We start from the raw sequence: 22,570 nt of genomic DNA on the forward strand, positions 1-22,570 counted from the left end.
CGGAAGGGGTCAGGGGTGACGTAATTTGAGATGACGTCACGTGATAGTGGGAAGATTTAAAACCAAGTTGTGTAAACATAAGATTTCGATGGAAAATGAAAATGGCCGTGTAGTTCACACCTTTTAGTTAATTAGAAGGCGGAAATTTGTAAGTGTCTGGGGATATTACATTGTTTATATGCGTATATACGGGAGGCGAATGTTTTAACTTTCAATATATAAATCTTACAATTAAACATCATACAGATCTAAACAATTAAACCAATTAAAAAGACTTATAAACCTAAACCTTTTCTATATATATATATAAATATACAAAATTTAAAGACTTTTTACGTATATTGTATTTACTAGCAGACTTCCGATTATTTATTTATTTTAAATTAAAACTAAGGCGAAATTTAATTAAGATTGAAAGCGTTGTATACGAGTGTGGTCTAAGATGATGGAACCACATCCGAGTCCGGATGGTGATTTAACAAAGAAGATGAAGACAAAGAAGGTTGGATCAAATTGTGTGAATCCACTTTGTCTAACAAAGTGTTCGTCGTCAGCCTCTCTGTCAATACAATGTAACGCGATATAAGCGACTCCATTGTTAACTCATTCACACGTAACAATTTATCTTGGCGAACGCGACGCCAACAACAGAAACATCGGAAGCGAGATTCTGATTAAAAACCTCAACAGATTAATTTATATTAAAATAATTAATATAAATTATAAAGAATACAGTAGCGTGGAGGGAGATAGGACACCTTTAGCATACAATATCCAAATATCCTGACCGTATTTAAAAGAATTAACAACAGTCTATGTTCTTTGTTTACTACTAAATGAGACGAGAAAATAGAACGGAAACGTGTCCCATCTTCCCCCACCCTACTATATAAACGATAAAGTAAACTCCAGTTTAACCATCCAGCTATGTAGTCCTTACTGCTTTTGTTTGAGTAGTTTTATTTTACAACGTATATATTATCCAATTTATGTAACAACTTGTACAAGAAAAGTAAATATTTTGTAGCGAATCTTTAGAAATTTGTTTGCCGCAATAAAAACTTGGATTTTTCATTGTCTGTGCCAGTTTTACAAGGAAGCCGAATCTTACATGAAGTGTGGGTAATTATTAACAGATATTTCAAGTTACTCAAAGACTTGTAATATTTATGTGAATATCATAGCTTCGCCATATCATCGGTCACCTGGTAACCAGAATCAACTAATAAGTTATCTGTTGTCGTGTTTCAAGTAATAACATATCGTGTCAATCATTTCAATGTTTAATCATCGGGAAGCATCGTGTTTTACATTTCCAACAAATGTTTCAAGGAATCGTGGCAACGCACAAGTCGGTTAGATGAAAGCGAACCTAATTTTTATTCATTGCTGCCTCGTTAGAAGAAGAAACATTTACCTACAACAGTGAGCAAGTAAATCCGAAGCTCCGATTTACGATGGCCATCAAATGTGGCTCCATTCGCACAGAGAACAATGTCGGGAGCTTTGTTTATCTTCTCGTAAATCGACATCCAATAGACAACAACGCATCGTTATACGTTCCAATACTTTACACGTTTTAATATTGGACTTGATTGAACTGATTTAACAATATACATCCGTTTATAAAATAACCTTGAGTATAAGGGACAGCGAATTCTCCAACACAGTAGTCACTAAATGCTATTCAAACACGCGAGACCGTAGGATCATCAATTCCGTTACACGCTTTTAATTAGTTTGACAGGGGGCATGAGGAGTACAAGGACACAATATACCGATGGCTCAATCTAAAAACAGGAACCTAATTTTTAAACTGTTAATACAAATTAAAGTCACGAAATTCTCCCTAGCAGTTGGCATTTAGCAAGAGTATACAAAAGGCTAAATTATACAACCACTGGCGAACGGAATTTCCTAAACCCACATTACGTCAGGGATGGAGAATTTTATCACAGAAGGAAGAAATAAAAGGAAGTGTTAAGAAATTAAGATAACTACTTGATGTTCTATATAAGTTAAATTACATTTTAGTTTTAAAATCACCAAAAATTCTGTTACGAATAAAAACCTAGTTCTACTACAGTTTGTTTTCTATTGGTTATGTATTTTGACATGGGAAATTTTTGCAAATGTTCGACCAATACATACTTTATATAGTTTCCACATACAGTTTCTATATTATGCAACAGCAATATATTTGTTAAGTTAGGTGCGTGTAAAGCTTATATTTCATCTCAGGTCAACGTGTGAGGTCTGTATGTTTGTAAGGTTATCTGACCAAATGATGATCCCAAGCAACAGCTACGACTGATGTTGGTTATCTAACGCTTAGTTGAGAATATTTTCGCTTTGTTGTGGACAAGTGAGGCGTGAAAAGCGGCAATTTCGACGCTGCACGCGCACTCTGTCTAAGCCTGTAAAGACTGGAAAAGTGTAGTTGACTTTGTGACGATGAAACTGGATTGATCCGGTCTATTCCAGTTCCCACGCGGAAAAGTGTCACCTACCAACCTTATATTACACGATTCCTTAAGTACATATTTAGCATTTTGAAAGAACGTGATAGTTATGTAGGAATGTTATGGAATGTGTGAATTCTTTCTGTAATGCGATAGCCAATAAACATTAGACAATAGCGACCAAATAACACATATTGTAACCAAAATTAAAATTATCCCGTCTAAATGATACGTCATCGTTACGTCATCATTCCCACACTATCTTGAAACAACGCCTGTTCTCGCGGGTACAGTAAAGTCATTCTGACGTCATATGAAAACGCATACGTCACAATAAGAACGGAAACTCTATGATGACGTAATGAATTATTAAACATGGGAATTATTCCAGATTTTCTTATTGTGTTTCCATTAATGTTGTTACTGGGAAAATAAATAACGTAAACCATGTCTTAGACGCTTAATTGAACTAACGAACTGCCTTAAAACAGTCATGTGTATAAATTAAGATAGGAGTAATATTTACGGTATTAGTCTTTAGTATATATATAATACGTTGCGTTCTAAGATATAGTTTCGTGGGGTAAGACGGGTCACTTTGATTACATAATATCCAAAGACTCTAATGGTGTTTTAAACAAATAAAACTATTTTATGGTCGTTATAATACGGTTTTATAATCCATTGAATATTTTTGGTTTATTAACAAAGGGGACGAGAAAATAAATGAAAATGTGTCCCATCTTCCCCTACTATAACTTAAATCATGTCCTAGCCGCTTAATTGCACTAACGAATTGCATTAAAAACAGTCCGTATAAAATTAAGTTAAAAAATAATATTCACGGTATTGGGTTCTAGTTTATATTTAATACGTTGCATTTGTAAGCTATATATAACCCGTGACAGTTACGTAATCGGCGCTGTCAAACGCTTGGGGAATTTCGTATCTCGCGCTTATGTTTGAACATGGCCTACTAATATACAGGCATAGTAATTTTGTGCGTATGTATGCGCTAAAGGTAATGCTGTTGTAAGAGTAAGTACTGAACGGATTGTTGATATTTTAAAAAGAGTTTTGACGTTACTATGTTAGTGTTCTCGTATTTAAGCGCGCGATGACGTTGTTTTTGCTTCGTTTTATGACGTCACAATGCAGAGGGCAGTTGATGAAACTTTCCCACGTGAGTAAGCTACGTTAGTGGTGCTCTATTACCGGAGCAGGTGTGACTTGTATAGTGTGAAACAGCTATGTAACCAAGCTATTCTCGCGGCATTAGTATCTCAAACAAGCAACGTTTGTTTGTCGTCGCTGCTTTGTTCACCAAGTGAGTTTATTCACGTAAAGATAACATTCTTTGAGAGCGACCGGCAGTGCTTGTACCTCATTGTACATCGTCTTCATTAACGTCCACTTAACCATAGAATGAGCGGACGAGGGAAACTCGTACAAACTATCGTGGATAAGTAGTTTAATGGATTCTTAACGATCTTAAAACACCGGAGATTAACCACTGGGAATCGACTACAAAGAAAACTTGTACAAACACCAAACCTCAACAAAGAAATAACTAAATGTACAAAACAAAAAATAAAACTTTAATAAAAAATACAAAAGGCGAAACAAGTTTTCATAATCATACCCAGAAAAATTTAACTAAGATGTGACAAATAGTTTTGTGAGGTATAAGTTGGTATACTGTTTGTTTCGCGGGGCTATGCTTCCATAATTATTCTTTGATTACTACCAAATGGAAGGAGTAAAAATGTCCCATCGTACCCCACCCTACTGTCATGATTATGCTCTCTAAGTAAGAAAATCTGAGAACTCTGTCAGTTTTGAAACAAAAATTGTTTATTTTTCATTTTCCACTTCAATTCAAATCTTAACCTCCCAGAACGTGATTGGATTAAATTAAACCAACATTTCACGCATGACTGGGTTCGGGCTCCAGGATTATAAAGATAATTGTTTTCGCATCAACACTTCCGACTAAACAAGGGATATTTATACAGCAGGTGGAACACGCTTCAGTGGTCACAGGTGCTCAGTTTGTTTAGAGTCTACAATAACACTTCACTGACACCGGTTAACTGGGATGTATCAGGTCGTTACTGGTTCGGTTATTCAAGAGCTCTCGTAAACAGTGCACTCACTAATAGCTTCAATTAAATAGATTTCACTCGAAGTGAAACGATCTTCGGCGGATCATTTATTTGCGCCAGGTGCAAAGGGGTTGTAAAACTTTAATGGCGACTGGATTTTGCCAACAATAAACGAAAGGACAATAGTTGAACATTGAAAACGACATTTTACATCCAGCACCAGTAATAAACCTTTACAGCCAACTATAGGTTTAATTTTACATACCCTATCGTAAACCGTATGTAATATATTTTCCTATAGTGACAGAACTCAATAGAGATTGCCTAGCAGTCTAAATTTAATAAAGTCAACTTTATTCCGTGGCAAGATCAAAAAGGAAATGAATATAAAATAGTGGAACGCCAAATACTCTCCCCGTTTGTTAAGCTTTATCCTGGCGTTACTGAAGATCTTATGGGCTTTTTATAACACTGTTTTTCGTATTAGAAATCTCTTGGAAAACTACACGTAGCAATAGAGGGTATAGAATAGTTTACAGGAATCCAATTTATGTGGTTTATATTATATAGTGGTGCAGAGTTTATGGGTTATTGTTATGTGTGGATTGAATTAAAATATGAAGTAAAATGTGCCATAATAAACGTAAGGTGACTGTTTTTCAATTGATAGCATCAATTTTAAGTTGGCGTCAGCCAGACACACAATACAAATATACTGCTGCGTATGTTGTGTTTTATCCAGCGGCGAAATAAGGCGTTTATTTCCGCAATATGAAAAGCATAATATTAAAAAAATTGGGGCAAAACAAAGACAAAATATCGTGCGATGTCTTGATATTATTTTGATACGCTCCTGCAATGGTTCGGGAATTGAGACCGCTTTATATCAATCCTAAGTCACGTGCGCCGATCAGTAGCGTGGGATGGGCGTAGTTTTGTACGTAACTTTAAAAAGTTGAGAAAACGGCGCGAATTGACCGTGACGCAGATTAAAAGGGTCGCAAAACATACGAAACGGTACGTTGACTATCAAATACAATTGCTGTTTAGGTTTGGATTATTAAGTCAGGATAAATTAGACACAACACACAAAGTTTCTGACACAAATATAGCGGTTTTGAAGTCGCTACCCGTGTTTTGAAAATCGCAGCCCCGCGAGCGCCGCTACAGTTTGATTGACAGGCGGCAAATAAACAAAACGATCTTATGGTTCTTAGATGTAAGTTTGATAAAACAACAAATCCGTGCACACGGATACAAAATACAACACACAGGTTCAAACAGATTACCGTGCATACATAACTTAACTTTACGTAACCCGGCGCTGCGTCTGATTTTACCGACATTTCTTTGTTTATTATCTTACTACGACCCCCGCTTTAGTGTGAAGGACGCACTAAACTTATAACTTCAATATTTGCGTCACAAGTCCGACGTAATTAGGATCAATAAGATAACCGACATCAAGGAAACAACCATAATTTGTGAAGAGGATTATCACGAGTTTGTAACCTGCAAACCTTTCTAACAAGATTGCTTGTCTACAAAGCAAACCTCACACTGCGTTACTACTTTGTTATTACATCTATATACTTTGTTACAAATAATCCTATTAATACCTAAACCCAATAACATTCTTGGTTACTTTGATGATATTTACACCATAATAAGTAAATACCCAGATCCAATAACATACAATTCTCTCTATACAAAACATTTCTGTAACATGTATTACTGTACACATAATATCCAATATTTCCTATAATCGTATTTTTAACTAATTTACAACGCCATTTTATGCTTGTTAAAATACGGTTTTATAATTCCCTAGTATTACTACCAACGCCCCAACCTTAAACAAAGGTGTCAAACGGTAGGCAGGTGTTGTATAGACTCCATACGTACACCTAAAAGTGTTACAAGTCCCACTTTGCGAGTTCAAATGTTGGTTAATAGTTTTAAAATCACACAACAGATAATTTATCTGTGACGTTGCAGCTCAGTATTAAGAATTGTGTCATGCAAGTTGTAAGAATGACAAACCAACCTTTCATAATGTTTACTTCATCACACCGATGATAAACTTGTTGACAACTGAAACAAGATGAGACGAGACCGACATTACTTGATGTTAATTATTATCTTTCATCTTTGATCAACTTTGACGGTCAAGATTAGCTCGTTCAGTCTCTCCTTGGTTTGAACTGGAAATTAGGATATCGTTTTAAATACACAAACACATTTATCGTTTATGTAACACTGACGTTACAACTAATATTTAAAATATTACTATTTCTAAGCTAAAATCAGAACGATTTATATGTATGCTAAGTTTGAGTACTTTGGGCAAATCATGTATATGGTAAGATCTGATATGATTGTCCATGTTTTCATTCTCTTTTGGCCATTTTGCTAAGAAGAAAAAAACATTTAAAAATGTATATAACCTATTCCACGAGTTCAAAATATCGTTGTTGATTGTTTAAAGCACGATTGGAAAATATGAACTTTTATGTGCTTCAATTCGTTTTTGATTACTGGGCATATTTGCGAACGACCAGACAGTTAACCTTTGGTTCCGTAACTGCCCTGTATATTCCGCGCAGTTTTTCTAAACCTTCTCTCGCATTCCGGTCGCGATGGCTGGAATCGTATTCGTACAGTTGGAGTCAGCTAGGCGGCTTATACGATTGATTTATACCGTATGGGTATTACAATCTGTTTACCAGATAGCTATTTTAGATCAACAAACATCGTGTAGAAAGTAAGACAACTTTTAAGCAGCAGAACAAAATAAGAGATATTTTGTTTTAATGTTGGTTTATTAGGTTAATATTTTGTTTACTTTTTTACTTTGTTTATGTTAAGTAAAGTTTAATTTCATTAAAGATGTTAGTTCGACTTTAATCGTAGCTTAGTTTGATTGATGTCGCGTGCGATTAAGCGATAAGGAGGCGAGAAATATTATCGATGTTTGTTCCCGATATTTGGCGGCGTTTGTGGCGTTTGAAAGAGGCGAGTTCGAGTCGCGAGTCTCGATCTTTTCATCTTTATCTCGGTTGAATTGATTTGTCGTAAATAAATTGGGAAGTTGTGTGGATTGGAACATCAGTTGCAAGAATGAGTTGAACAGTTGGTCCAATTCAAACGTTACTTGCAGTAAAACTTGTGTGGACAAGTTATAACTTAATACGAGCTGTATATAAAGTCGTTAGAATTTTACGAATCAGTTGACAAATATAAATAAAGGTAGAGGTAGTTTTGTTGAACATTGCGACAGTCTGACTGTGTTTTCAGTTTCGCTAAATTTCTCGTACGGTAAAATTGTTTACTAAAAAATAAGGGCGTACGTAAATCAATTCTGGGTTGGGTAGCTTTAAGCATTACAATAACGTACATATTGCCTGTTTACAAATATAGCAGTTATATTTAAATATATACTAAGAATAAAGGTGCAGCTCATTCAAATTTAATCGCTTTACCGATTCTCTCAATTAAGAATAGGAGAAAACGCGTATTTAGATAACATTTAACGGGAAACGACTACAGTCCTAATATTGGAACTACAGACGTTCAATAAACTCGTTAGCTTGACATTTATTTCAATACTGTTTGTGTTACGTCACGGGTATTTTTGAGTCATTATTTTAACGATTGGTCGGATTATTTGAAAACCTTTACCACAGTGTGTTGTTAGAAAATAGACGCCATTTTTACCAGCGGAACCAGCATTTTGCCAAATTCAAATTTAATAATTTTTTTCCGTTGTTTTCAACATTTTGGGACACTTCTCAAAAAAGCGAAATGTTTTTTATAAAACTCAGTTTTTAAAAACAGCGAAAACACCCATATTTTTGAACGCAACCATTTAATCGATTAAGTTGGACGTTTTTCTTGTAAATGATAAATTAATTAGCCTTCTTCTTTTGCTTAGAAAACATTGTAATATAATCTTTTGAAAAATCTGTTGCTGATCAACGGAATTATAAACGAGATCTAGGATTCGAAGAAAAAAGCGGTTGCTGGGAGAATTGAAGAAGTGGATTTGAATAAATTGTCGCGTTTTGCAAAGTGCTCGTTCATATTTCAGCATCGAATCCGTTGTGTGATGATGACAGTGCAGTGTTGTGTGCAATATAATACAAGCGAGGATAAGAGTAATCATAAACGTTTCATGATGAATCGTATTGAATCTCACGGAGCATCACGAGATAATATCATCGGTTCGGCCTACCCTCAACAACAAGCAGACGCCATTTTGCAAAACTGGAAATCATCGGCGGCAGGTCCGACTCGAAACAAACATCGTGACGGGGAATCAAGGTCGCCGGTCCCAGGCAAACCTTACCAAAGACCCGATGTCACAAAGTCATCACCAAATGAGATGTCAGCCATAGAATGCATGAGAAACGCAGTTCAACAGATGCAGGAAAAAGTTCAAGCTTCAGCGGCAAAAACAACTCAACATTCAGGTAAGAAAACAGTTGTTTTTATATGTTAGCATTTCTTATATGTTTTGTTATGCTGATATTTTCGAAAGAGCGCAAGTAAGATCCTAAAGTACAAACGTATAGCATCGTGAAAAATGAATATATATTGGTGAAATCTGACAGCGAGGCCCTTCATGAGACTTTTTTAACCAAAGTTGACAAATTTATTGAACTTTTTGATGAACAGAGGCTATAGCTATAAATTAATACTGCTTTAAACTAGCCAACGCTCTACGCATGCGCAACTCAAAATTAAAAAAAGTAACAGATTTAAAACCGTTACAAAACTATAAGTGGTAAAAGTCTATTGGTAAAGAAAAAATATTTATTCGTTTTTTTTTATTCCAGCTTTGAACGATACCTACGTAGACGTGACATCATTATCGTCACCAGCCACCCTTGTACGAGAGTCGTTTCGCCAAAACTGGTTGCCGAAATCACCGATTGTGGACGAACGATCTTCGTCGCCTGTGTCGTCAGAGGGAAACCCCCCTGCCCGCTGTGCGTCATTAAGCGGCGAGGACGAGACGAGAGAGAAAGATGAAGAATTAAGGAAGATCGGAGAAGAAATGGAAGAATATTCGAACGAATCAAAGAAAAATGTAAAACCTCCGTATTCATACATCGCTCTTATAACAATGTCGATACTTCAGTCTCCCGATAAGAAACTTACTCTGAGTGGGATTTGCGATTTCATCATGAACCGCTTCCCTTATTACAAAGAGAAGTTCCCAGCTTGGCAGAACTCGATACGTCATAACCTTTCACTGAACGACTGCTTCGTGAAAATTCCACGCGAGCCTGGTAACCCTGGAAAGGGAAATTACTGGACCATGGATCCTGAGGCGGAAGATATGTTCGACAATGGTTCCTTTCTACGAAGAAGAAAACGATTCAAACGACAACAGAGAGATCCGTTCCGGGATAATGTCCTTGCAGCTGCAGCTAGTCCTTACGGTCGTCCATACGGTCTTGCAGCAACACAACAAGCAGCTATCATGGCAGCATCAATGAATCCATATGCTTACATGAACCCACTGCCTGCACATATACCGTTGCTACCTCCGCATGAAATCAACAACAGACAAGCTGCTTTAATGGCTTTTGGATCATCAAGGTTACCTCAGATGACGACGAATCATCTTTTTCCATCTTCCCCACCCTTCCCATGCAATCCAACACTGAGCACGGATGCGAGAATCCAAGCCGCGAACTTCGCTAACGCTGTTGCTCTTCACTCCGCTAGGGAATCTGTTAGAGGGCAGCAACAAGCCAAGAAACTTCCCCGTAATTCTCCTTTCTCCATCGAATCCTTGATCGGAAAGTCCTCCGATTCTGCTCCCACAACATCCGAACACCACGGCTCCGGATGTTCTTCTCCTTCCTCCCAAACCTCCGGAAGAGAGAACCCGGTTTCTCCCGTTTCAAAACTCAACCCCGGATTCGGTCCCTGTATCACTTCGACTCCGAAGTACTCCGGATCAGATCGGGAGCATTTTTTCCAAGAAACAGGAAGACGCGAATCCGAAGTCCGCGAATCTGCAGCGGCTGCTTCCCGAAGAAGTTCAGTTTCACCATCGGACTCATTATCCCCTCCCCTGCCGGCTTCACAGCCTTCTTTTCCCGCGTTGGGTAGCCAATTTAACCCAATGTTTCCATACAACATGGCGCTAAATTCTCGTATGTTCCAACAGAACCAATCGTATCCACCAAACCCCTCTATCGCGCAATCGGCGCAACAGTTAAACGCACTATCAGCCGCAGGTTTTCTTCCGTCATTAAACGGCTGGCCTTGTTTTGGCAGAACTTAAACAAAAAAATGCAATTTTACGCCAAAACCTCCACAGAAGTGGCAGCTGTGAAACCTGGTACATTTCTAAGCAATCATAAGCTTTATGTTGCTTACTACACTTCACTCCTTTAGTTATTAAACCGTATATACTTCAGCGTGTTTAAATGCGACTCTAATTGGACCCATTAGCGTACAATGCAACACCACCATATTGAAAATTATATTCCAAACATAATACACTGCCATTTATACTGAGATTATGTATTATATGCAGTACGCATTCCGCAATTACTATACCACACTGTCCATACACAATCTCAGACCGTGGTTGTATCTATTTTAAGCATGACACAATTTTACGTTGTTTTCGTTTTTTTTGACTTTTGTGTTTTTGTTCCGACAAATTAAAATTCTAAACTAAAAAATGAATTTAGTTACAAAGTACAGTTATTTGGCAAGGATCATTCAATGGTTAATTAGTAAAATGCAAATACGATTACCCAATATAGGCTTGGTGGTGTAAACGACTGTTTTTGGCCCGCCACAGAAAAACACATATCTACGATATTATACACTCTATCATTGTGAGTTACTATATGACATTTATTCTAAATGAGCACTTAACTCTGTACAAAACACGGCGTAAAGAACTTAAATACTACAAAGACGTAAATAAATAAACAAGAGTTATGTAGGGTGGGGGCGTCGGAACACCTTTAGCATAAAGCATCAAAAAATCCTGATCATGTTTTAAACAATTAACAACGGTCTATATGGGAGTCGTGGGGATACGGTTTAACAGTTTCTTTAAGTTGTTTTTGTTTACTATTAAATGGGATAAGAAAATTGAATAAGAAAGTGTACTATGCAAGAAATTATAACGTAATGGTTTTTTTGAAGTAGTTGTGTAGCTTAAAACCCATTGAAAAAAAACACATTTTTTAACAATTTCGTGTGATTGTAACTCAATTTACAAAGTAAGCATTGTAGTGACAAAACCAAGAAACAAAATGGCTACGTTTACGGTGAAAGTATAGAACACAGTACGTGAAGCGAGATATTTCTAAGCCCTGTAAACCAAACACGAGTATTTGTTACGAGCGTAACCTTATACACCTGGACGCGTATAAGTCGTTTAAGCCATTTTAAAACATAGGCATTCAATTATGAAAGAGAATAAAACTAAATTTTGTCGAAAACAACGTATTTAATAGGATTCATGGCTAAACTTTATATTAGGGGCGTTATAGCATAATGTTTGTGGATATAACTTCCTGTTATAAAATCCTATAGTTATTGAATGAAGGCTTTTCAGTGCGACTTTGCGACCTATTCATCAGATTAATGAGAATTCTTTTGTGACAAGGGTTTATTTAAACTGAGGCTTTGAAGTTAATAACCAGCTATTGTAAACTTCGCTTTGAACCAATGCTGGCTCGTTTTGAAGTTTTACAAAATTCAGGAGTCAAATAAAAGGCAGGAATGCTCAAACAAATTGAAGTTGAAGCCAAATATTAGCCGCATATTTTATTCTATTTGACTTAACATATGAAATAGTGAAGAATTTATAAGCGTCAGCTATATATTTGCGACTATTACGATAGGAATATATATGAAGCTGTACAGTTTAGAATGGGACGTTGAAACTACGCGGCCATTAGAGCGTGACGAACTAAAATACCACGTGACGTAGGAATATGACGTAATCATAGCGAGAAATTGGAAACTCATTATCTATTGTTGCGCTAATTGTGACGAATAATTGTTTTTATTAATAAAAAATGGATTGTCTGTACAACTCTCATGACGCGGGATGACGTGATGATGACGTAACGATGACGTTATTATTGGGTGAACTTTACGGAGAGGGAAAGGAATATTGTTTTTTCAAATAACAATATGAGCAATTTTTAAAAAAATTTTTGTTTTGTATTTTGGAATATACTGTTGGATTGTAAGGTTTTTTAATAATTTACCTTTAATTACGCCCGTGGATTCCTATGGTCGAGCTGGAAAATGAACAGATACATGTTCTGGCCACGCCGTGGTTCTGTAGAAAGAGCATATGTTATATAATATGACACATTTTAAGTTACTGGATAAAAATAATACAGTGATAAAACAAAAAAAAATCGTTATTAAACCAAAAAGCTGTATGTAAATTTATTTCATACTGTGATTTAACGACTGTTATTTCAATTATAAATTCATGGTTATCGTACTCGGGTAGACAAATAAAATTTTATGCAATGTTTGCTATCGGTGGTTTATAACTCGTGACGATCAAAGCTACGGAAGTAAACCAGTGTATAAAGCTCCCGTTGTATTGTAAGCAATGTAAACAAGGGTGGAAGATCGCATTATACAACAGGCACTTAAAATGTTGGAGTGTTTGTATTTGCCCCAATGTTGGCAATGAAGACACTACTCAGCACTGATCAAGGGATATCAAAGTAAAACTCGCGTTTTGTTTGTTATCAAAGTCAACAATGCTATTTTACAGCTTAACCTGTCGACCGCGTCTATAAGATTATACCCGTGGTGGGCATTTGTTTGTTTTCGTCTACAAGCTGTAAGCATTTCGGTATACCTTTTGCTACATTGTACATGTATCTATTACTCTAAGATAATGAGCCAACTCTGAACAAAATCTTAGGTTCCATGAGGGTGTCACGCTGCAGTACCTCACCCACATTTAGTGGTAAAAGACCACGAAACAATTAAGTTTATAAAATTTGTCCACTTTTAACACGGTACAGAAGCCTACAGCGGTCGCATGTGAATAGGGTGCAGTAAATACACAATCGGTGTATATACAGTGTGGTCAAAAGGAATTCAGGAAAATACCCAAAAATAGGACATCAAATTAATCAAACTACTATTTGAATAAAAAATCACCATAAACGGCGGGACGCGGGTCACATACATTATCTGCTATTATCTACGCATAATAGGACTGCTCACTTTAAGTTAGTGTTGGTTCATTTAACATTAAAACGTTTCAGACAGCTGTAGAATTGGCTTACCACCTGGGCAAGCAGTATTACCAATTTCCTTGTTTACTTATGCGAGCTCTCAAGTCTGGGCAAACAGCTTGTGTGTCTTAAACTCTTGAAAAACGATCAACCAACTCCATTAAAATCGGTGGTAAAATATCGCGTTCTTGAAGGTCGAATTCGAGATTCGAGCAACTTCGTTATAATGATTTTGACGCAAAAATTTGACCACGAACGTTTAAAGCAATAAAACAGTAAAACAGTGCACACGTCTTTTAGTTGTGTATTTTTTTTATATGATAAATGTGTTTTTAACGACCCGTTTTGTCGCTAGACCCCGTTCCCATCTGTATACTACGTTTTTGTGTGATAATAAGGTCGTTTTGCTACCACAATCGAAGTTGTAGTCATTTAACATAATCAATTAACAACGTTCTTTGAGTTTTAGAGTCGGCGATACGGTTAAATAATTCTGTAAAATTCTTTGCCTTTTTTGCAAGGTAAAAAAATGTACAAGAAGTCCTATTTGGCAAAGGAAAAATTTTAACAATATATTTACCCAAAGTGATTTTAAATTCGTTTTTTTTTTCGAGGTGTTAATAAAATTTATCTTTGTTGTCTTGATGATTGATTGACTTTCAACATAGATATCGTATTTCCATTCAAAAAGTTCAGGGGTTAAGAAATTTCATAAAGTGAATGCATCTCGCATTTCTTTGTTGTTTCAGCGCTGCGTTTGAAGTTATGCTCGAAGAGTTTTTGGCTAGACTGTAAATACCTTGGTTCAAGGTATAACTTTTCTTTGCTCAGCACATCTTAATACACATAGAATTTAAAATTAAAGTTTGCGTTGTGGGCGTTAGTCGTTTTTAGCATTTAGACGATGATTCGAAGATATCATTCTGCAAAATCACCCTATCACTCAATGCATGATTGATTTACATTAAACTTTGCACAGTACACCCGTTTGACAGTATTTGCCGCAGAATTTACACCAAGACAAATGGTTCTTTTGATAATAGCGTCTTTTGCGATGTGGGAGTTCTTATTTGCTCTGCCATTTGCAAAACTTTGGCCCTCATTATTAAAACTGGACCGAACACAATACAAGCATATCGGGATCAGCCATTCAATTTTGTGTCAATATTTTTCTAGACGATTTTATCAGTCTTTTACCTTGTTCCGCTATAACACTGACTTCATTCAGAAGGCCGTTAAGGGTGGAACCGTTATCGAAAACCCTGTTTAAACTAAACGGGTATTGTACCTAATGTTGTAATAGTAATTCTCACATCAAATTTCTGAATAACTTAATCGCTATACCGACATAAAAGAAATAGTTATCTCTTAAAAATGTGTTGGAAGAATCAAAGCAAGTTATTGTTCAACTATACAAATGAAAAATGTTCCCAAGTGACATGTGGAGTGATTAATATAAGCTATGCGACTTTTTTTTAGAGAACACGTTAAGCTATGCAGGCTTGAACTTTACGCAATGTATACACCATGGTTTGTACTTTACACTGCGTACTCTGGCTTGCATTGGTATATAGTGCAACTCTCAACGTGTAACCAACAGTATCTATATATAGGTTATGAGTTTAAAAACACCATATTTATGATGCAATGCATCATATTTATCTGGTGTGTAAGAAGACACCCATATTTTAGCGCGACAGTGAGCATGAGCTGTACCAATACACCATATATGTCCGGTTTGTAAGAAGACACCCATGCTAACTGAACAGCAGTGAGCATGTGGTAAATGAATGTAACTTACTTTATCCTCGTGTGGCCGGAAAACGACAGTCGTTATCACACGGGTTTAACGCCTCGTGCCAGCTTACGAGTTACCATGTATGTTACTTTGTGGGTGATTATTTTTTTGGATTTTTTTTATTTTTTTATGTATGGCTGATAACTCGGACAACCCATTAGTGACCACTGGGTTGAGCAATTGTGGTTAAGTGTCTTGCCCAAGGACACATACGCCCACAATGGTAGCAGCGACGAGCCTTGAAACCATTACCTAATGGTTACAGGTTACCTAATGGTTACAGGCAGGCGCGCTAACCACTACGCCACGGCGCCGGACAAATATAAATACACCACATAATGTGTGGCTGGTGTATAAAAATACTCCAATGTTATACCTCGACAGTGAGCATGAGCTGTATAAAACTAACATAACTTGAACACAATATGAAATTTTTAATTTTCTTTTAATGAAACTCAACGAAGCAATTGCACAGTGGAGATATTTGCATGCATGACAAATATAGTTTTTATGGTAACGTTTCAGCTTAAAGTGAAATTGCAAATTTGAACTGCACAAAATTTCACCCTGAACTGATAGCTTGAATTTTAACAAAGAAATGAAAACGTGGAATTTTACATCCTATAAAAATAGTTTACAATCGGAATGGATATGGCGGTTTGTTGTATCCGGGATGTTGTGCTAATGAAGCGAATTGTGCGAGAGTGTCTAATGTTGGAACTGTGGGGAAGAAACTGTTGGGTGGTTGGGCGTAGAATGGACCCCTGTTATAGCATGGTAACACTGAGGGATATGGGTGAGGAGGGGTAAGGGGGTTCGACTGGTTGGATTCTGTTGAGGAAGATCGGACTTGCTCTTCTCGTCTTCCTGTTTCTCTGAAAAAAGACTCCCGATTTGATCCGGAGTACTTCGGAGTCGAAGTGATACAGGGACCGAATCCGGAGTTGAGTTTTGAAACGGGAGAAACCGGGTTCTCTCTTCCGGAGGTTTGGGAGGAAGGAGAAGAACATCCGGAGCCGTGGTGTTCGGATGTTGTGGGAGCAGAGTCGGAGGACTTTCCGATCAAGGATTCGATGGAGAAAGGAGAATTACGGGGAAGTTTTTTGGCTTGTTGCTGCCCTCTAACAGATTCTCTAGCGGAGTGAAGAGCAACAGCGTTAGCGAAGTTCGCGGCTTGGATTCTCGCATCCGTGCTCAGTGTTGGATTGCATGGGAAGGGTGGGGAAGATGGAAAAAGATGATTCGTCGTCATCTGAGGTAACCTTGATGATCCAAAAGCCATCAAAGCAGCTTGTCTGTTGTTGATTTCATGCGGAGGTAGCAACGGTATATGTGCAGGCAGTGGGTTCATGTAAGCATATGGATTCATTGATGCTGCCATGATAGCTGCTTGTTGTGTTGCTGCAAGACCGTATGGACGACCGTAAGGACTAGCTGCATTCATTGAAGCTGCAAGGACATTATCCCGGAACGGATCTCTCTGTTGTCGTTTAAATCGTTTCCTTCGTCGTAGAAAGGAACCATTGTCGAACATATCTTCCGCCTCAGGATCCATGGTCCAGTAATTTCCCTTTCCAGGGTTACCAGGCTCGCGTGGAATTTTCACGAAGCAGTCGTTCAGTGAAAGGTTATGACGTATCGAGTTCTGCCAAGCTGGGAACTTCTCTTTGTAATAAGGGAAGCGGTTCATGATGAAATCGCAAATCCCACTCAGAGTAAGTTTCTTATCGGGAGACTGAAGTATCGACATTGTTATAAGAGCGATGTATGAATACGGAGGTTTTACATTCTTCTTTGATTCGTTCGAATATTCTTCCATTTCTTCTCCGATCTTTCTCAATTCTTCATCCTTTTCTCTCGACTCATCTTCGCCGCTTGATGACGCACAGTGCGCAGGGGGGTTTCCCTCTGACGACACAGGCGACGAAGACCGTTCGTCCACCGTTGGTGATTTCGGCAACCAGTTTTGGCGAAACGACTCTCGTACAAGGGTGGCTGGTGACGACAATGACGTCACGTCTACGTAGGTATCGTTCAAAGCTAGGAGAAAAATGGCACGATTAAATATTTTGTACAATGTACTTGTACGGCTTGAATTGTTAAAAGTTAAGAGACCAATAATTACTAATTTATTCTTTTCATTTTCTTACCTAAATGTTGAGTTGTTTTTGCCGCTGAAGCTTGAACTTTTTCCTGCATTTGTTGAACTGCATTTTTCATGGATTCTATGGCTGACATCTCATTTGGTGACTTAGTGGCATTGGGTCGTTGATAAGGTTTGCCCGGGACCGGCGACCTTGATTCCCCGTCACGATGTTTGTTTCGAGTCGGGCCCGTCGCCGATGATTTCCAGTTTTGCAAAATGGCGTCTGCTTGTTGTTGAGGGTAGATTAAACCGATGACATTATCTCGTGATGCTCCGTGAGATTCAATACGATTCATCATGAAACGTTTATGATCACTCTTATCCTCGCTTGTATTATATTGCACACAACACTGCACTGTCATCATCACACAACGGATTTGCTGAAATATGAACGAGCACTTTGCAAAACGCGACAATTTATTCAAATCCACTTCTTCAATTCTCCCAGCAACCGCTTTTTTCTTCGAATCCTAGATCTCGTTTATAATTCCGTTGATCAGCAACAGATCAATTGTTTATCAATTATAAGCAAACAGATCTAAACAAAGTAAGTTTGCTTTGAAAATCAATTTATCCAATATCGCCATTCAAACAATTGCCGGATTAGTATTTCCTTATGACGTCATGCTGACTACGTCATGAAAGAGGTATATTATTAGTAACAAGCTTGTACCTAGTATCAAACTGTAATATGTGCTTACAAATTCTGTATCTATAATCCTCGCAAACTACTCACTACTCAATAACTGTTTTTTGTACAAAATATTCTATAACCTTATTCACTGTTTAAACACATAATACCTTAATGTAGATCTACACGTTTCATTTTACGCTGCATTTCATCCTGAAATCCCATTCTAAATAATTCAGAAATAAGTTACAACCTTTCTCAGTTTCCATTGCTGTCTTGCTCTAGTTCTACTATAGCAAGCTACGACGAACTTGGTAAAAAACAAAGTTGTTTTTTCCACTTGACTACAGGACTGCGTGCTGTTGTTATTTCACTAAATATCCTTCCAAATACTTTCACTCGTCTGTGCATCCCATTTCGTAACAACTATACACAACTTGACACCATAATATCCTGCGTTACTCATTGAAGAAAAATGTCGGTTATACAGTCAAAACAACAACGTATCTGGCCTGGTAAGTGAATAAGACTCTCTCTCTCTCTCTTTAATAACTGATATGCTTTCTTGGTCTACAAGTTTCTCATATGCACTTTCGTATTTAAAATTCATTTAGTTTTGGGCGAAAAAACATATTATAAATACTGCAGTTTTTCAGCTTTTCAGGTATTTTGTGTAATGTTACGGGTAGTACTTCTACATAACTGTAAATTGCTACCAAAACTGAACACACAGCGCCTGTCTGTCGCAATACATACCATAACTTCATCTGCCCTTATATTTGTCAACTGGTTCGTAGAATCCTAACGACTTTATATACAGCTCGTATTAAGTTATAACTTGTCCACACAAGTTTTACTGCAAGTAACATTTCAATTGGACATTTGAACTGTTCAACTCATTCTTGCAACTGATGTTCCAATCGACACAACTTCCCAATTTATTCACGACAAATCTTTTCAACCGAGATAAAGATGAAAAGATCGAGACTCGCGACTCGAACTCGCTTCTTTCAAACGCCGCCAAATATCGGGAACAAACATCGATGATATTTCTCGCCTCCTTATCGCTTAATCACTCGCGACATCAGTCAAACTAAGCTACGATTAAAGTCGAACTAACATCTTTGATAAATTATAATTTTAATTAACATAAACAAAGTAAGAACATACTCCTATACTCAAAGTCAGGTTACAAATTTTTATACATACACACGTAAAAAAACCCTCATGCTCGCACTGACCAGTTATAAAATGCGTGTATTTTTATACATAAAACACTTAATGTATATTCATACTTTTTATGCTTATACTAAAGTTGGGATTTTATACTGCTGACATGCATATAATTATTTGATATATTTAAACTTGTATATAGAGCGCGCTTTATTGTTTTATATTTTAATTCAAAGTGTCAACATTATCACTTAGTCGTGTGCTTATGTAATCAAAACGCTATCAAAAATTACGGTTCAAACCAAGGAGAGACTTAACGAGCTAATCTTGACCGTCAAAGTTGATCAAAGATGAAAGATAATAATTAACATCAAGTAATGTCGGTCTCGTCTCATCTTGTTTCGGTTGTCAACAAGTTTATCATCGGTGTGATGAAGTAAACATTATGAAAGGTTGGTTTGTCATTCTTACAACTTGCATGACACAATTCTTAATACTGAGCTGCAACAGCACAGATAAATTATCTGTTGTGTGATTTAAAAATATTGACCGACATTTGAACTCACCAAGTGGGACTTGTAACCCTTTTAGGTGTACGTATGGAGTTTATATACGACACCTTACTACCGTTTTGACACCTTGGTTTAAGGGTGGGCCGTTGGTGTATAGTATAGGGTGAGAAAGACGGGACAACTTTAGCCCACAATATCCAAATATCCTAAACTTATTTTCATCAATTAACAACAGTCTATGAGAGTTGTGATAAACATATTTGAATTTTTTTTGTTTACTACCAAATGGAGCAAGAAAATAGAGTGAAGAGGTGTCCAATCTGCCCCAGCCCTACTATATATTAAGGAATTATAAAACCGTATTCCTACAAGTCTAAAATGGCGTTGTAAATTACTTAAAAATGTGATTAGGAAATATTGGATATTATGTGTACAGTAATACATGTTATAGAAAAAAATTTGTATAGAGAGAATTGTATGTTATTGGATCTGGGTATTTACTTATTATGGTGTAAATATCATCAAAGTAACCAAGAATGTTATTGGGTTTAGGTATTAATAGGATTATTTGTAACAAAGTATATAGATGTAATAACAAAGTAGTAACGCAGTGTGAGGTTTGCTTTGTAGACAAGCAATCTTGTTAGAAAGGTTTGCAGGTTACAAACTCGTGATAATCCTCTCCACAAATTATGGTTGTTTCCTTGATGTCGGTTATCTTATTGATCCTAATTACGTCGGACTTGTGACGCAAATATTGAAGTTATAAGTTTAGTGCGTCCTTCACACTAAAGCGGGGGTCGTAGTAAGATAATAAACAAAGAAACGGCGGTAAAATCAGACGCAGTGTGGGGTTACATAAGGTTAAATTAAGTACGCAAGGTAATCTGTTTGAACCTGTGTGTTGTATTTTGTTTCCGTGTGTTTAGTCTACTTACAAGTCGTTTAATTAGTTACCACAGTATTCGTATTTAGCTTAACGTCGGCTAAAACAGCTAAAAAGCATGGAACGGTAGGGTGGGAAAGATTGGACACCTTTTCATTTTATTTGCTCGACCCATTTGGTAGTAAACAAAGAAATAAAGAATTCGACCCGGCGATGGCGATGTACAACGGCGTTGACTGTTTATACATATTTTTTTAAGCCATATAAAGAACCATTTTCAGGCATATTGTCAAACTCAGTACCGGATAAAACTGCACAAGACATTCCGTTTTATGTAACGGCCAAGTCAAAACCATCAAAGGCAAAATTTGTTTAATATAATTTGACCCTGAACGATGCGAGGGCTTTGTTTGTGTTTTGTTCAAGTAACTCGCTCAATTTAACCTGGAAGTTGGCGCCAACAGCTATCAAAGTAAAGTCAAATACAAAGTTAAATCTGTAACGTCGCTGACATAGGTAACGAAGATGGATTTGAACCAACGTAAAAAGGGAAACATCGATAAAACAACGAGTTTGTGGTCATACGACACCGCCTACATCCGATAGTTAGCATGGTGTGCCGTATCTTAGCCCCACCCCTTTAGAAATAATAGTTAATACAAAATGCTATTTTATATATATCACACTAAATCCTATCTTTCAATAGTCAATTGGTATTAGATAAAATAGCAGGCACGCCATTTGCGATATACGTCTGGTCATACATATAATGTTTTAATGATTGTATGCTGTTATTTATCGCTTTAATTAAAATAACACGATCTTAAAAATCGAATGTACATGAAACGTTTACGATTTACGAGGTATGACCGATAACATACATATAAACATTCAGCCAGACAACAAACCCTGTACAACCTTATAGGTCCTAAAAATTACATTTAACAGTAAATTTTAATATTCAAAATTTTATGCTATATAAAATTCACGCTTTAACACAAAACATCAAATAAATTCCTCGCAAACCAAATTGCACCCTATCTATGCGCACGTTATTATGTTTACCACAATTTTATGTTGTGTTTTTCACAACAGTGTATATTAAACCTGATATTTGGACCCCAGTACATTAATATTAATATATCGTTTACCTGAAGCGATGTAAAGTTACGATGGTTGGTTCTACAGCCACTTCAAGGGAAGATTAAAAAATGTCAGCTCCTAAAAAAGGAATTCACATTGACATTGAATTTGAAAATATAGACGTTTTATTTGAAAATATATACGTTTTATACGACATCTATTAAAGCAAATGGTCTGATATAATAAGATCTTTATGGCCAGTAAACGTTGGGGCTTTTCATGATTATTTAAACATCATAAAACCCACCGAGATCGTATAATTAGATAAACCCAGTCGCCATTAAAGTTTTACAACCCCCTTTGCACCTGGCGCAAATAAATGATCTGCCGAAGATCGTTTCACTTCGAGTGAAATCCATTTAATTGAAGCTATTAGTGAGTGCAGTGTTTACGAGAGCTCTCGAATAACCGAACCAGTAACGACCTGATACATCCCAGTTAACCGGTGTCAGTGAAG

At 36.9% G+C, this 22,570-nt stretch overlaps 2 protein-coding genes and 1 long non-coding RNA gene across 3 annotated transcripts; 1 reads left to right on the forward strand and 2 right to left on the reverse strand.

The window, feature by feature from the left end:
- Positions 1-767: 767 nt before the first annotated feature.
- LOC149732437 (uncharacterized) lies at positions 768-22,242 on the reverse strand. Its single transcript, XR_016385579.1, has 3 exons — positions 22,122-22,242; positions 12,826-12,899; positions 768-6,771 (listed from the first exon to the last, which is right to left on the reverse strand). It is a non-coding gene; the product is annotated as an uncharacterized LOC149732437 (long non-coding RNA).
- Positions 8,502-11,310, forward strand: LOC149732438 (uncharacterized). Its single transcript, XM_089883394.1, has 2 exons — positions 8,502-9,039; positions 9,406-11,310. The coding sequence occupies exons 1-2, from the start codon at positions 8,676-8,678 to the stop codon at positions 10,866-10,868; spliced, it is 1,827 nt and encodes a 608-aa protein (XP_089739520.1). The 5' UTR covers positions 8,502-8,675; the 3' UTR covers positions 10,869-11,310.
- Positions 15,723-19,344, reverse strand: LOC149732439 (uncharacterized). Its single transcript, XM_089883395.1, has 2 exons — positions 17,773-19,344; positions 15,723-17,662 (listed from the first exon to the last, which is right to left on the reverse strand). The coding sequence occupies exons 1-2, from the start codon at positions 18,131-18,133 to the stop codon at positions 16,257-16,259; spliced, it is 1,767 nt and encodes a 588-aa protein (XP_089739521.1). The 5' UTR covers positions 18,134-19,344; the 3' UTR covers positions 15,723-16,256.
- Positions 22,243-22,570: the final 328 nt, after the last annotated feature.

This window comes from Ciona robusta, chromosome 8 (genome assembly GCF_009617815.1).
Source record: "Ciona robusta chromosome 8, ASM961781v2".
Taxonomy (NCBI): Eukaryota; Metazoa; Chordata; class Ascidiacea; order Phlebobranchia; family Cionidae; genus Ciona; species Ciona robusta.

Excerpts from the sequence above, each read along its gene's own strand:
- LOC149732438 (XM_089883394.1), top strand. The coding sequence starts at position 8,676 with ATGATGACAGTGCAGTGTTGTGTGCAATATAATACAAGCGAGGATAAG. Across the intron at positions 9,040-9,405 it reads AAAAACAACTCAACATTCAG|CTTTGAACGATACCTACGTA; the intron begins GTAAGAAAACAG and ends TTTTTATTCCAG.
- LOC149732439 (XM_089883395.1), bottom strand. The coding sequence starts at position 18,133 with ATGATGACAGTGCAGTGTTGTGTGCAATATAATACAAGCGAGGATAAG. Across the intron at positions 17,663-17,772 it reads AAAAACAACTCAACATTTAG|CTTTGAACGATACCTACGTA; the intron begins GTAAGAAAATGA and ends TTTTTCTCCTAG.